The sequence below is a fragment of the Charadrius vociferus genome, unplaced genomic scaffold (assembly GCF_000708025.1).
Source record: "Charadrius vociferus isolate BGI_N301 unplaced genomic scaffold, ASM70802v2 scaffold176, whole genome shotgun sequence".
Lineage (NCBI taxonomy): Eukaryota > Metazoa > Chordata > Aves > Charadriiformes > Charadriidae > Charadrius > Charadrius vociferus.
In genome coordinates, this window is record NW_009648961.1 from 650,281 (window position 1) to 667,255 (window position 16,975).

Genomic DNA, 16,975 nt, shown 5'->3' on the forward strand with positions numbered 1-16,975 from the left:
ATGGGAAGTCAGTAAAGTAATTTTAAAGATTATTACCTGGAGAGTATTCTCGGGGAAAAAAAAAAAAAAAAAAAAAAAAAAGATGCAGCCAAAGAAAAAAATTACGAAGATGAGAAGGGAATTAGAGTTTTAATGACAGCAGATCACAAAGAAATAACATTTGGATATTTAGCTCAAAATAATAAAATGAGAAAAAACATGGATTTGGGGAGAGAGAAAAGATGGTCTTAAGCAGAAGTGTGGAGACAGACTGGGTACACAATAAATATGTACATGCAGATCTCTAGGACTGGTATATGAACTGCAACATTTCCTTCCATCCTATCCATCTCTTTTCTTCCTGTTCTCCAAACCCCACCACACACACACCACACACCCCCTGCCAAGCTCCAAAGACCTCGATTTCATCTTAAGATTGTGTTTTATGGGTGAGAATGCATGCAGGTAAATTGAGAATCTAGACATAGGAGAGGGCAGAATAAGAAAGATGCGACCAACAGGAATGTGAACACAGCTAGAAGGGTGACCAGCCAGGATTTTCCCACTCTAGGGCTTCTATCTCTGCTTCTTCAGTTTGATTCCTTCCTACTCAGAGCAACGCACAAGGTGGAACAGCCATATTGGCTCATCTTTGGTGGATTGGCCAAGAAGGGAGGGGGGAGCTCTTCAGCTTTGCCTGTTGCACTAATCGGTGAAAGCTCTTGGTGAGGTAGAACAATAATCGAAGCATTTTCAGAGGCTCTGCTGTATAAGGAGTCTGTATAACTGTTTTTAAAGAATAGGAAGAGTTGTTTCACATTATCAGAAGGTAACCCTGAAACAATCTTGAAAAAGGATCATACATTTTTGATGCATTGTGGAAAGGAAGATCAACCTAATCAGCTTATACAGAGTTTCTAGTGAGCCCTAGTAAGAAGGGAGGGATTGAACCCTGTGAGAGTTCAGTGGTGAGCCCCCCATGAGGAGGTAGAATATGAATGTAAAGGTAATTAGGGACTTATGTCGGCATAGTTTGAACTACCTGAATTTGCTCAACCTTTTTTCCAGAAATACGCAAAGGTAAGGCTTCAGGGGCTTACTTCATGGAAGGTCAAAGGACTGCTTCCTCTAATTCCATGATACTTCAGGGGGGCTTCTTTCCATAAGGATAGTATTTTTTCCTTTTGTGTTAAGGTAAATCTGTACAATTTTATGGGAGCATCTCTATTCCACAGCAGAATAGATCTGCACATGAAAAAGCCTTTTATCTCCTCATTGGAACAGCTTCTTTTAAAAAATTATATGCAAATAGAAAGTTGGAGTAAGGAAATCAAGATACACCGGGCAATTGGATTGTACGTGTGTTCTAAAAAAACAGTGGAAGATATTCTATTTTTCTTTATTTACCTCCTCTAGATTTGAAGGAAAAGACTCTTAGAGTATCCTGATATACTCTGATGAAATGTCTTAGGTCCATTCACTACACTTTTGAAAGTTCTTTCTCTGATAATACTTAGTACTCATTCCATTATAATCCTAGACCTCTCCTGGGTTGCAAGTAGAATTGTTTAAACAAATAAACCAACAACCCACCCCAACCACCACCGCCCCAAAAAACTGTTTTTAAATATTTGAGACACCAACATTATTTTTAAGTAATATTTTTAACATCTGTCTTTTGGCATTACTCATACTTTGTTTTTACTGTAACGTACTTTGTTGTTACTGTACGTCTGTTGCCCCGGAGCTGCTGCTCTTGGTTCAACGTTGCATCTAGGCAATTTTTATCCTAAGGCAGTGCTATACAGAGCTCAGAGTCTGTGCCGTTGCAGGAATTAAAATTATATTCCCAGTTCCTGGTCAATTTGCTTTTTATGTTTTGTTAACTTAGCAAGGAAATTGCATTCTTTCAGTGCAAACCTGAGTTTCAGCATGAGATTTTCCGTGTGACTAATCCAGAGACAGTAGCGCAAACTCTTCACACAGGCAAGGCAAGTTGCATGAGCTTAAAGCGGAGCTTGCAACAGTGCAGTTATTTTCTCTATACAAATGTTGTTACAGCATACAGATTTTCCTAATATAGGTGGGCCCTTAGGAAGCTGGAGTAGGCTAACAGATTTTTTTCAGGTCAGAAGGAATCAAACTGGAGAAACAGAAGAGGGGGAACCCTAGAAAGCAGGAAATCCTGAGTGGTGACTGGTCATCATGCAACCTGTCAGAGCAAGTTAGGAGGAAGAAGCATCTGCATGTCTTATCAGCCACAGAAAACAAATTAGCCAGTAAGTGGGAACAAAATTTGCAATAAATGAAAACAAATTAAGATGAAATAATAGCCATAGGTTAGATGATACTGCATTCCTGAGGGTTTTTCTTCTAATTGGAAGGAAAGAAGACTAGCTTGGTTTTGGGTTTTACTTCTAAAAAAATTTCTTGTTTAATATATTTGTTATCTTTTCTCTTTTAGCTTCAGCAGTTGATACAGACGCTGCAGATACAGCAGCAGAAACCTCAGCCTTCACTACTTCAAGCCCTGGATGCTGGTCTTGTCGTTCAGTTACAGGCCCTCACAGCACAGCTCACAGCTGCAGCTGCTGCTGCTAACACACTTAATCCACTGGAACAGAGTGTCTCTTTTAATAAGGTAGTAGTAGAATAATAGAAGTTTGAATAAGGATTTATTGTTAAAATATATGTGAGCGAATCTTCTTTTGGGTTTTACAGTTTGACTTTAGAGATTTTAAAAATACATGCATATACTATTAAGTGCTCTGTCTTGAAAATTTAAAAAATTGTCTAGAGAGAGTAGAGTAAATGAAAATACTAGTTTTGTATGAGTTTAGGGCTAAACGGCATTTCATAGAATATCTTGAGTTGGAAGGGACCTATAAGGGTCATTGGGTATGAAGGTTGTTATGATTTAGCAAAGTTAAGCCATTGTCATATGTTTTTCTTCGCCCTTTGTAACACAGTGGTGAGAATGGAGCATGCCTTGTATTTCCCCTTCCTGTGTTTACGATCTGAGGTAGGAAAGGCTTTTTTACAAGGTAATGAAAGAGAAACATGCAGAAATTTGTATATGCTGTTTTCCCAGAAGAGTAAAACGTGATCGGACTTGTGATTTTATTATGTTATAAACGCTGAGAAAACTTCTAATCTTAGCCATAAAGCAGTAGAAAGTGATGAAATAAGTTTGACTGTTTTTAGAACTGGTCATGTCACACCAAAAGGATGTCAAAATGTTGAACAAACCCTGTAGGTAAAGAAACTTTGTGTGTGTTGCAATATATATGCCTATCTTAAAAACAAACAAACAAACAAAAAGCAACAAACAATGCAGAAATTTAAGACGACTAATATGGTTGAATGCCAGGTAGCAATAACCATGCTGGCAATTTCAGTAGTAGTAGTAGTATAGTATCAGTAGACTAAAAAATGAAGAAAGAACTTCTACTCCAAGATTAAAAGATAAATAAATCTTGTTCCATTATCTTTGGAAGAAACAGCTTGTGAGTAGATAATCTCTGTAGGATTGTCTTAGAATGAATAAATAATAAGAATAAGGAAGTCAGAGAAGCAAAAAAAACCTTTCTTTTTTTTTTTTTTTTTTTTTTTCCCCTCCCTATCCCAGATAATCTCTTTTTCAGGCAATCAGCTGCTCAGAACTTGACAAGTGCTGAGTTTAAAGTTTAGGACAATTTGTCTTATATTTCTAGAATTTGTTCAGCTAAACTCAAATCTCTGAAACAATAGAGAGTTGTCATTACAAATGAAAGTAATACAGCTGTAAAAATAAGTCAGAAAAAAATAACCTGTACTTGTGCTGTATCATGGCTGTAACCATCAACTTGAGTAGGGTATAATCACAAGGAAAAAATGCATCGGTTAGTAAGTACTGCCTTAATATGTAGCTACAAAAAATGATTAAGAATATGGCATTGTATTGTGGTTTATTCCGCAGACTTTAATTCCAGCATTTATACGGATAGGTGTACTCGTAGGTGTGGTTGTCTTGAATGTTGGACAACTTTAATAGAGCAGATTGAAGGAATTCATGTTCTGATGAAATGTTTATATACCTTGAGTGAGTTCAGCCTGATGCTCTTTAATTAGTTTATGCCAGTGATAGTATGCAGGAGTCTTGTTGTTGTGAAAGTTGTGAGCAGAGTGAATGTACGTGATTGTGATTTCTGGGACTTTGAATGGAAGCCTTGTGGAAGGAATTCTTGTGGCATTGTGATAATTTACAACCCTTCAGTAGGTATATGGTGCTGATTTGTTCTTGTAAACTGTGAAGAGTTGTCTTTATAGTATGTGTGTGATCTGCACCTCAGTTCTGCGTCATACAAATACTGTTAGATTATAATACATCTCAAATTCCTTGTTCAGTGTTCTATAGCATCTCTATGAATAAACTGATAATGTATGACTTGTTAGTCCATTGGGGCTTTTACTCAAATGTTACTTAGTCTGCTACAGAAATAGCATGTCGTTTTAGAATTTCCCTTTTTTTTTTTTTTTTTTTAAATATTATGTTGGTGTTACCATACCTATTTTCTCCTTTTTCTGAAGTTTGAGGATTTCTGAATCTAGGTATTATAGAAGAGTACATATTAATATATATGTATTAATGGGCAATCTTATTTTTGTTGTGACAAGTTTTGGGGATAATAATTTTCCTTGCTTTTTTAAATGGTTTCTCAGCACCAATCTGCCACATGAATCCCACTTCCCAATAGCTGAAGACCATGAGTCATAATGATATAATTCTATTTATTAGACTCTTTACTTTCATTTTATTATATAATTAATTGTGTAATTTTTTTACTAGACATGACAGCCTTGGTGAACAAAATGTTAAAAAGGCAATATTTACTTTTATAGGAAGCATCTACATCAGTGTTTTAGATTGAATCAGGACCGTGCTTTTGAGATGAAACTTTTGGTTGTTTGTATATACCACACATTGTTTCACATTGCAGAGCAATCTTGAACACGTAAAGTAGATTCATTTGGATTAAGCTGAAGCAAAAGATATGCTGGAACTGCTAATGAGTACTCAGTCGACAGGGCCAGACTGGAGCTGCTTCAAAGTAACTAGTAACAAAGTCCAAATAGCATGCCCAAATAAAATAAAATAAAATAAAAGCTATAAACCAGTTTTTTTTAAGAGGAGAAGTTTTGGGAATGCTTTGCTTCCTGGCAACAGATTAGGTCTTTGTTAGTGATCTTCCAGGATGCTCTGAAGTTCTAGAGTTTTTGAATGCGTTTTAGAGAGCTTGCAATAGTTTTACGTTTAACACAAAATGCCTCAATTGCAGGTGATCGTACTGTTAGAGATACCATTATCAAAAACCAAGGTGTCAGAACAGTACAATGAAGAGCAACACTAGACTGTTAACAGCCTTTGTTTGAGTACCAGACATACAGTTGCTTAATCTCCGGGGTTCTAGTCTTTATAAGAAAATAAGTGGTTAATAAGTGTACTTGCAACAACGGAGCATGAGCCAGCGGAGTGCCAACAACATCCTGGGCTGTGTGAGCGTGGGTATAGCCATGTGATTGATAGAAACGATCGTCCCATCTAGAGATCCCATCTACTCTAGACTGCATCTAGACTATCATATCCAGTTTTGCCACCCCTGCCCCTGTACAGAAAAGACATTGCCAAACTGGACTAAGTTTAGTGGAAGACCACCAAAATGGTCAGAGCTGGAGCACTCACCCTCTGAGGGACTGGAGCTGGTTCAGCCTGGGGCAGAGCCAGCTTTGGGGGAGACCTAACAGCAGCCCCATGGCACCTACAGGAAGGTCAGCAAGAATATGAAGCCAGGCTCTTCACAGCATGGTATAGCAGTAGGATTATAGACAACAGACAGAAAGTGAAATGAAGGGATTTGGAGTGTGTATAAGGAAAACCTTTTTTCCCATTAGAACAGTCATGAACTGGAATAGGTTGCTTGGAAAGATTGTGCAGTCTTGGTAGTTAGAAACGAAGATGTTTCCAAGACTCAGCTGGATAAAGCCCTGAGCAACCTGTTCTGAGCTCACAGCTAAGCCTGCTGTGAGCAGAAAGTTGGTTTGAGACCTGTTGAGGTCCCTTTGAACCTGAACTGTCCTGTGATCCTAAGATTTATGAAGAACGGGGCAGAAGACATGCTGTCATCTAGTGGAAATGGAAGTATTCTTACCTGAGGTACAGTGAGCAATCCTGAATACCTTAAAGAAGCTGCAGCAGCAAAATTAGAGAATCTATCAATTCCTGAAAGCAATAATTAAAAATATTGAGTAGTTTCTTTAGAAGAAACTGAAGAGACTTGAGATGGAGTTTGAAGAATGGAGGATGGGGATATAGAAATACTTACATGGTTGAAGGCAGGGTCCAAAAGACAGATGTTCTGAGTTGGCAGACATAAAAAAAGACAGCTTTTATGATAAATAAACAGTAAGGGTGATGATCTAAAGAAAACTGTGAAGCTTAGTTCACATTTCATGATATAATGATGGTGAATTGGATATCAAATATAAATAGCGCAGGAAAATATTTCTGATGAATACATAAGTATCTATCTTTTTTTTTTAAATCCTTATTTTTAATAAATTCATCAGTTCTTCCAATCCCTTGTTTTCAAGCTCTTCAGTTTCTGTAATATCTTCTGGTAATAAGTTGCTCAAATTATACATTATGTGAAAAATTCCTTTCTTTTGTCAACATCAAATGTGTGCCTTTTGTGATCTTGCTACAAGACCGTATCCTTGTGTTATGGTAAAGAAAGATTTTTGATCTACATTTTTCTATATATTCGCGTCCTATTCCTTTTACTTTAATTTCTAAAGATTTCCTGATGCTTAAGAAGAATTTTGTTTCCTTTGGAATAAAAAGCTTTTTTCATGTCTTTAATCATTCCCATTGCTTTTTCTGAACATATTCTCTTCTTAGGTAATTAAAGTAACAGGTGTAGCATTCATGGAAAGTTCTATACTTTTATATGCATGTGTGTGGTGGTTAACCTAGGTATCCTAATATTTAATTTCTTTTAATTTCTATTGCTTTATTGTAGAGAGTGTTCTGTTAGAATTTATTTTAAATTCAAGATATTTCAGTTCAGATTTTTCCCTTTAGTATCTACTGTGTTATTTAAAACACACTGAAACAAAAATCACGGTGCACACTTGTGTATCTTGGCTGGATGTTCTTTGGTTTACTCTGGCCTCAGTTTAACCAAATTAACTTTTTTGCATATCATAAATTGTTGACTACTTTCCATTTGTTCCTTTTCTCAGATGATTAAATAGTACATATTCTGTTATCTTCCTTTCTGTGTTGTCACTACAGAAGAAACATAATTAATAATATTTTAAAGATGAGATCAGTTGTTTTTCTAAAATGCATGTTATTTTCAGAGCAGCAGCATTTTACAAATGCTTTACTTGAATGTATTCTAACAATATAAAAAAAAAAAGCAGGTGGCCACCTTGCTTTAAATGGATTACATATATATATGGTTAAAGTTATTCTGGAGTTTAGTATCCCATCTCACATAAGCTTGATGGTCTAAGTTTCTGCTGTGTTTTCTCAGAGATGTATTCAGTCCTGCTTTTATATAGATTAGACTGTTTCATTGGGAAGATAGTTCTAAAAATTCTTGACTGGTCAGTCTCTTAGATAATGCTTTGTTCTTCTTGCTGGACTCCAGTAATTGAGAGTAAATAGAGCATCCTGAGAGAGAAAATGGGATACTGAATCACGGCTTGTTACTGGAGACGTTTTTGCCCTGGTATTTCAAAATGAGTGTCCTATGTTATTATCCTCTTGTTTTTTTTCTTCTGAGACCAGGGTTTGAGAAGAAGTTATGGTGGTTTGTAGTACAGCGTTAACTCTGCTTTTCAGAAAATTTCCAAGGTGTAAAGATACACGGACATGGGTTTGTTAGCACTGCTCTATCAAGAAATACTTAACTGAAATAAGACAATCTCAGTGATACGTAACATTTGTTGTATTTCTTTATGCTTGTTCTTTAGTTTTGTCTTCAAGAAAGTAAAATGCTACTGAAATGCTTCTGGGCTGTTTAAAAATTAATAAACAAACCAAACTTTCTTAGTTTAGCAGAGCTACAGCATAGACATTTTTACAAATGAAACAGGAAGTTTATCCAAGTTTTTCTTTTTCCCTGTCAGATACCTTTCTTTTTATCCCTTTGGAGGCTTACTCCTCTTGCATGATAACTGCTTGCTTTGAATTTTTGCAGACTATGTGAGAAGTTGTTTTCAAGGAGTAGTATATTTGAAGGAATTTGGGTTGTCTAAATGACGTGTGTGTGAAAATACAGCAATTCTTTGTGAACTAATGAATCTATAGGTCTTCTCTTGATATGAGCAGAGCGGTTTGCTGATTGGCAAGGGGTTGAACAGTTGGCCTCTTTGTAGTAATTTCTTCTAATTAAAGGTACCGTTACATAAAATTAATCTTCACTTAAGCCTTTTTCCAAACTAGCTGTTATTTACTATGGAAAGAATCACAGAATCATAGAATGGTTTGGGTTGGAAGGAACCTTAAAGATCATCTAGTTCCAACCCCCTTGACGTAGACAGGGGCACCTCCCATTAGACCAGGTTGCTCAAAGCCCCATCCAACCTGGCCTTGGACACCTCTAGGGATGGGAGTTCCACAACTTTCCTGCACAACCCCTTCCAGTGTCTCACCACACTCAGTAAAAAATTTCTTCCCAATATCTAATCTAAATCTACCCTCTTTCAGTTTAGAACCGTTACCCGTCATCCTGTCACTACACTCCCTGATCGAGTCTCTCCCCATTTTTTCCTGTAGTCTGTTTTTAGGTACTGGAAGGCTGCTATAAGGTCTCTCTGGAGCTTTCTCTTCTCCAGGCTGAACAACCCCAACTCTCTCAGCCTGTCGTCATAGGAGAGGCGTTCCAGCTCTTGGATTATCTTTGTGGCCCTTCTCTGGACTTGATCCGACACATTCATGTCTTTCTTATGTTGGGGACTCCAGAGCTGGGTGCAGTACTCCAGGTGGAGTCTCATGAGAGTGGAGTAGAGGGGCAGATTCACCTCCCTCAACCTGCTTGTCACCCTTTGTTTGATGCAGCCCAGGATATGATTGGCTTTCTGGGCTGTGAGTGGACATTGCCAGGTCATATTGAGCTTCTCATCCACCAACACCCCCAAGTCCTTCTCCTCAGGGCTGGTCTCAATCCATTCTCTGCCAAAACTACATTTGTGCTTGGGATTGCCCCAACCCACGTGCACTTGGCCTTGTTGAACTTCATGAGATTTGAACGGGCCCACCTCTCTCAAGCCTGTCCAAGTACCTCTGAATGGCATCCCTTCCCTCCAGCACGTCAACTGCTTCACACAGCTTGGTGTTATCTGCAAACTTGCTGGCTTCACACGGCTTGGTGTTATCTGCAAACTTGCTGAGGGTGCACTCAGTCCCACTGTCCATCTCGCTGACAAAGATGTTAAACAGCACTGATCCCAATACTGACTCCTGAGGAACGTCGCTGGGCGCCACTTGGACATGGAGTCGTTGACCACAACCCTTTGCGTGCAGCCATCCAGCCAATTCCTCATCCACCAAGTCGTCCATCCGTCACGTCCATCTCTCTCCAATTTGGAGACAAGGATGTCATGTGGGACAGTGTCAGATGCTTTGCACAAGTCCAGGTAGATGATATCAGTTGCTCTTCCCTTATCCACCAACACTGTAACCCCATTGTATAAGGCCACCAAATTTGTCAGGCATGGTTTGCCCTTGGTGAAGGCATGTTGGCTGTCACCAGTCACCTCCTTATTTTACATGTGCCTTAGCATAGTTTCCAGGAGGATCTGCTCCATGATCTTGCCAGGAATAGAGGTGAGACTGACTGGCCTGTAGTTCCCCAGGTCTTCCTTTTTTCCCATTTTTAGAAATGGGGGTTTTGTTTCCACTTTTCCTGTCAGTGGGAACTTCACCAGACTGCCACAGCTTCTCAAATATGATGGACAGCGGCTTTGGCAACTTTGTCCACCAGTTTCCTCAGGACCTGCAGATGGATCTCATCAGGTCCCATGGATCTGTGCACCTTCAGGTTCCTTAGATGGTCTCTAACCTGCTCTTCTCCTACAGTGGCCGGTTCCTCATTCTCCCAGTCCCTGCCTTTGCCTTCTGTGACTTGGGCAGTGTGGCTAGAGCACTTGCCAGTGAAGACTGAGGCAAAAAAGTCATTGAGCACCTCAGCCTTGTCCATGTCCCGAGTGACCAGGTCTCCTGTTTCCTTCTGGAGAGGACCTACTTTTTTCCTGTTCTGTAGGATTCTTTTTTGAGTTTGAGTTTGTCCAAGAACTCCTTGTTCATCCATGCAGGCCTCCTGGTGATTTTGCCTTACTTCTTTGTTGGGATGCATCGCTCCTGAGCTTGGAGGAGGTGGTCCTTGAATATTAACCAGCTTTCTTGGACCCATCTTCCCTCTGGGGCTTTATCCCATGGTATTCTGCAAAGCAGATCCCTGAAGAGGCTGAAGTCTGCTCTCCTGAAGTCGAGGGTAGTGAGCTTGCTGTGCACCCTCCTTGCTGCCCTAAGGATCTTGAACTCCACCATTTTATGGTCACTGTAGCCAAGGCTGCCCTTGAGCGTGACATTCCTCACCAGCCCCTCCTTGTTGGCGAGAACAAGGTCCAGCATGGCACCTCTCATCGTTGGCTCCTCTCTCACTTGACGAAGGAAGGTATCATCAACACATTCCTGGAACCTCCTGGGTTGCTTATGCCCAGCTGTGTTGTCCCTCCAACAGATACCAGGGTGGTTGAGGAGCCTGTGGCTGTACCTGTAACAGGAGCCAGAGAAAGCAAGCCATGGACAGAACTTGTTATTTGATGCATTCAAGAGTTTGGTAGCAATAGAAGTATGACATTTAATTTTCTATTCAGGCTATTTGCCAGACTTTTTTTTTTTTTAAGTTGAAAAATAAGAGCATTTTCCTTTTGAAAAGTAAATACACATAAAGGGACATATAAGGAGTACTCAGTAATGCTTATTTTGCTTTCTCTTAGAAGCTGATGGACAGGTTTGACTTTGGAGAAGAATCTGAACAAAATGAAGAGCCTAAAAAGGAAACTCCCACTTCCCAACTGTAAGATCAAGTTATGTTTCTTATGGAAAATGTTAAAATTGGCCTGACTCTAGTTGAACATTAGGATTAAATAGTAAGGAAAATGTTGTTTCTTTCAGAGCACAAGTATACTAAGACAGTAGGAAGAGAAAAGACAGTTTACTAAATTAATGAAACGTACATATTTTTAAAATATTTAATATAAGTCTGTGTGCCAGAAGTTTTGTTGACTTCAGCTTAAACTTAGCATATGCTTTGCTTTCTTAGTTATATTCGTAGCGTTAATGTGTTATAATGATGATAACAGAGGTTGAAACTAGCCACATTGTTTCATTATTTTACATTTTTAGTTAAACTTGGAACTCGGTTCTGAAGACCTGTTTACCAGCTGTTTAAACCAAGAGAAAAACTGTTGTGTTTTTTTTAATTTAAATTATTTCATTGTAGGCCTTTAGTACCAGAATCTGTGAACAACTCACTTTTTCACCAACTAGCTGAACAGCTACAGCAACAAAATTTAGAACATCTCAGACAACAGCTTCTGGAGCAACAGCAGCCTCAAAAGGTAAGAACTCCATCTTGTGGCTGTCGTAATAATTATGTTCTCCACTGATAAAAAGATTCATTTGCTACTGCAGGACAAAATAATTGTCTTGTTACTGACACTTCTTTTATAATTAAAGTCTTTGTCAGTTGCTGATCATCTAACAGTGGCTTGCAGAATAAATGGAATAAGCGGAAGAAAGTGCTTAATGCAGGAAAAAAAACCAAAACCAAAGGTGTGAGGTGTACATTTTGCTTCTCTTAGGAAAGAATGCCCTTTAGCTGAGTTACAGACTGACTGTCCTTTTGTTGTTTAGCTCTTTATATGGGGATAAAAAAGCTTTTTCTCTACAGTCAGAAAGAAGGTGGTGAGCACTGAAGTGATTATGCTCCTGCCTGTGAAGGGAGAGCAGCGTGCAAGCTGCTGCTGCTGCAGAACCATCAAGAGGACGGAGTAGAGATGGTGGATAACTTCAATTTCCCCTACCAAGCTTTAAGCCTTGGCTAATAAATGTCTCATTCTGTTGAAGAATCCAAGCTAAAGAATAGAGTCATGTATTTCTTGAAAAATGATTAATTAAGAACTGATGCTCAAGAAAGCCCAAGATTCCTTCTTAACTATGTGAATTGGGTCCTGTGTGCTCTGCATTGAAATAAACTGGTTTCTGAGGTTAGGCCTCGGTATTTAGCCTCTCTTTCCTCCTGTTCCCAACTCCTGATTCCATTAAAAAAAAAACACAAAAAAACCAAAAAAAAACCAAACAACAAAAGTTTATTCTGTCTTGATACTGAACTTTCTGTGGGCTTTCTGTGAAGTATTTGAATCTAGTTTCACAGTAAAACAGAAATATTGCATTGAAAGAAAATCCACAAACTTAACAAACATCTATTGGGGATTTTAGTTTCACTAAGGTGTAGTTGCTCAGCTTTTAATGAAGAACGTCGTATGAGTTTTGATTTTGTGAGTTCAAGTTTTCAATTATTTAGTAAAGTAGTCATTTAATTTTTACTAGATACTATTTCCTTATTCTACTGCTTTATTTTAACATGTTTTATTTTCACGTCTCATTTAAGTGCAGTAACTGAGAAAATTTGTACAACATAGCTACAGACTAAATAGTTTTTGATGTTGGTGGATATCTAGCAATTTCTGGCTTTAAACACTAAAAGGTGTTGTAAAGGAATATAACTTTGAAGAGTGCATCTATTTTAGGAGCTTTGATGTGACGTATATAAAAGTAACTATGTAATTTGAAAATAAAAATACTGAATGCCTACCTTATTATAAACCAAGCAGAATTAGAGTTTAATCTCATCTATGAAATTAAGTTACAGTGCATTTATGGGTAGAATGTTCATATGACTCACCCTTTATTATTTGATCTTCTGTTCCAAGTCCAAAAGTTGTTTCCCTTCAGGTCTGCTCAGCCTCTTGTCTAGTTGGTATGGAGAGGAAGTTTTATTTTTGTCTTGATAGCAGCTAAAAGATACAAACTTCTACAGGAACTACTCTGTAATGACTGCAGTGTGTTGTGAGGAAAACTTTCTTTAATTCCATGTTTAAGTATCAGTGAGAAAGATTAAGGAAAAGAGAAGGAAAGATAAAACGTAACAAAATTACTAAGCATCTGTTGCAGCCACTCACTCAGTTCTCCCCCTCCGTCTGTGCACCCCCCTATAAAAGGGCAAGGAGAAGAGGGAGAAAAAGAGGGGAAAGGAAAAAAAAACAACTTGTGGGCTGAGATAAAGACAGTTTAATAGAACAATAATGGAAAAGGAAAATAGCAGTAATAATAATGGTAAAAGAGTATGTAAGATGAAGTAATACAACCCAGGTCACTCTCACCACGTGGTGAATTTGTTGCCCAGCCTGTCCCAAGCAGTGATCACACATTCCTGCCCCCTCAGCCAACCCCCATTTATATACTGAGCATGATGTCTCTGGTATGGAATATTCTGTTGGCCACCTTATTCTGTCTGTGCTCCTTCTCAGCTTCTGTTGGAAGCTGAAAAATTCCCTTGACTAATATAAGCATCACCTGGCACCAACTGAAACAATATGCATTATTGACATTCCTTTCATACCAAATCTGAAACACAACAGCCGCAAGAAAGAAAATTAACTCTAGCCCAGCTGAAACCAGGACAGCATCTGATTAGGAGCAGGGGGAGAGGGAGAGACGATAGAAGACAGAGACAGAAAGTGCAACAGGAAATGTAGGAATTGATACCAAGAAACAGATTGTTGAGGAATAATTAAATATAAGGAAAATGAGAGAAAACAGTAATGTTAGAAGGCAAATGCGTTAACTGAATTTTAGTAGGTTTTTTTTTATTTTTCTGCAAACTGTCATTATAAGCTGTTTAAAAATATAAAAATAAAACAAAAAAAAAGCTGTGCTACATGTCATTCTGCTAACTTTCTACCATTCTCCTGGCAGATCAAATACTTAACATTTGTTGAATTAAATTGAAAATGTAACGAAAATCACTGAAACGTTTACCTGCTGTACTGGATTATACTTTTCAATGTTGTCCTGATAGCATTTCTGAGTATTTTCGTTGCATTTCCTGTATTTCTTGAACTTCTTTTGTATCTTACAGATATTTATTCCGAATCTGTACTTTCAGTCCAGTGTACAGGCCATTATAGTTTTTTCTCTAGCAAATCAACAACGTATTTAGTATTTTACATTTTTATATTTTGGTGGTTTTTTCAGAACTTCTTGTTTTGTTAGGTCTATTGTAAGTGACATGCTGGCATGAATGACACAACACCCTCTCTTATCCTGTAGTAATTATTTGTCTTAAATCAGACACTGTAAGAAAGTTTGGAGTTAAATGTAATTTTTTTAACTAGTTCAAATGGTATTGCAAATATTTTCACTATATTAATAACAAAATATAATTTATTAATGCATGTGCATGAGTGACCAATGGGTATCTTTCAGTGCCATTGTACATATGGCTGCCATCATTATTGATTGACCTGTGTATTTTTGTATTGAAGCCAGCCAAATTAAGCGACAAATAGTGTAGTTTGGTTTTTTGATTCAGCAAATTGTAATTTTTTTATAGTCAGGAATATTAGTTATTTCAAACCTTTACATTTAAGGATGATTAAAAAAAAGAGTGGAATGCAACAACATCCAGTTCGGCTTTCACTAATGGGAAGTGGGAAAATAAGAGAAACATGACAAATTAATTTTCAGAGATATTTGAACAGTGATTTCATGTAGTATTACATTTTGATGCAGTAAGCATTTTCAATTATGAGGCTTTTTCTGGTATACTATTATTTGTTATTTAGGCAAGCCCTGAGGAGAATCAAGAAGGAAATTTTGGTTCAGAGCACTCTGCATCACCATCACAAGGGAGTAGTCAACAGCAGTTTTTAGAAGTGGAAACGAATGTAGATGATTCAATGGATATTCAACAACAGGTAAAACTATTTTAAATTTGATTACAGAAGCTGAAAGGAAAACACATCCTAAGATGATTTCAAAATGAGTAATATGGATGTATTTCATACAGTCATATATATTGTGAGTATATTTATTAAATGTTACTGAACATCTGTTATGTCTGACCTCAGGACATGGATATAGATGAAGGACAGGATGTTGCTGAAGAAGAAATTTTTGAACAAGAGGAGAAGAAATCGGCTGTTCGTTCAAGATCAAGAACTCGTTCAAGATCTCGTTCAAGGTTTCATAATTAACTTGTATTAAGTAAATGAAGGCTTTCTGAAACGCAGTTGCAATTTGTGATTATCATTCTCAATTCTGTATTTTCCAAAATTGTCATGAGCAGTTTTTGGCAATGAAAAAAAAAAAAGCATTCATTTAATATTTGTGTCTTAGATGCAGACATTCTGTATGACAGTTCATTTTGCATATCCATGGTGTACTTTAAATTTTTAAGACCTCTTCAGGTAACAAAAATTAGTGACACTTACCAGCTGGACAGATTTTTGTATACCAGAAAAATAGATACTGTTGTGGAACATTTTGAATTTGTTTTGTTTAGTTTTGTTTTAAGCTCAAGGTGTATGTTCTCTATTTCCTGAAGCAGTTTGAGTGAATATTACAGAAATGTCTGTATCATGCTTAAAGTTTGTAGTTAAAAGACAACTAAATTAGAATTATTTTTTTTTAACTCAGCATACTGAAATTAAGTATTTTGTAGGTCACCAAGAAAACGAAGGTCTAGATCACGGTCTGGTTCTCGTAAGCGTAAACACAGAAAACGTTCACGCTCAAGATCAAGAGAAAGGAAGAGAAAGTCATCTCGGTCATATTCCAGTGAAAGAAGGGCTAGGGAAAGGGAAAAAGAACGTCAGAAAAAGGGATTGCCTCCTATACGGTCAAAAACACTAAGTGGTAAGTGGCAGCTGCTTACTGTTTTGATAATGTGGTATTAAAGGGGAAAAAGGCTTTGTTTTTCATTGAAAGAACAAGATTGAGCTTGAGTACTGTTACAAAATACAGTAAGCATAATCTTTTTTGTAAGTTTCATTTCTGATGTTTCTTACAAATTAGATACATGATTTCATCTTGGAGGAAAGCAAGTATTTTACCATTCTACTGATGATTTTACTCATACTGTTGCACCAATGATGTTACTTCTGAACAGAGAGTAGCAAGGGCTGTCCCTAAGTTACAATCTGCTTTCTCTTTAATGCTGTCTTCTATGGGGCATTTGAAGATGATCAGCGCTTGATCTGAAAATTGGTACGCTGATAAGACTTTTAAGTATGTGGTGGACACTTTGCTGAATATCTTAGAGGCCAGTTTTGATAAACCTTTAGAGTGCTTTTTAAATAGCTTTTCACGGGAACGTAGAACCAAAGCAGGTGGAAATGTGAAACAGGTAATTTGCTATCATAAGGCAGAGCATAATGGTCCTATCTTAAGGAAGTATCCAAAACGTAACTGGATTTCAGCTTCTGCAGAGTGCTGCTGTGCACTGCTGTCGTTTCTACGGAGAATTTATGTCTTAAAAAGAAGGAAGGTAGTAGGGAGAAGAAGGAGAACTTTTTCCACACAGTTGCTTATATCAGTGGGAATGTATTTTGAGATGAATGCTAGACACAGTGAAATTGGGTGGTCATCTGCTACTGTATCAGTATATCCCATTGCTGCTGATAGCAGGACTCTGGATTCTTTGGATGCATAATTGTACCTAATTTATTTTTGTAATGAACTCGTGTTCCTGAATTTAACTTTGTTTAAATAGGTTATACGCAGTTTCTGATGTCATTTTGGATTTATTTTGTGTCTTAAAACTATATAGTTTATCTGACAAGATAAGCAGTTCAAAATTCATTTTGCAAAGGAAAGAGT

At 37.6% G+C, this 16,975-nt stretch overlaps 1 protein-coding gene across 1 annotated transcript in view; it reads left to right on the forward strand.

Annotated features, from left to right (window-relative positions):
- The window catches only part of SCAF8 (SR-related CTD-associated factor 8), a 59,322-nt gene that overhangs the window by 30,314 nt on the left and 12,033 nt on the right, over positions 1 to 16,975 (forward strand). The window contains 6 exon segments of the mRNA XM_009887607.1: positions 2,444 to 2,620; positions 11,029 to 11,108; positions 11,535 to 11,652; positions 14,941 to 15,072; positions 15,226 to 15,338; positions 15,819 to 16,012. Coding sequence (XP_009885909.1) covers positions 2,444 to 2,620; positions 11,029 to 11,108; positions 11,535 to 11,652; positions 14,941 to 15,072; positions 15,226 to 15,338; positions 15,819 to 16,012 — 814 coding nt within the window.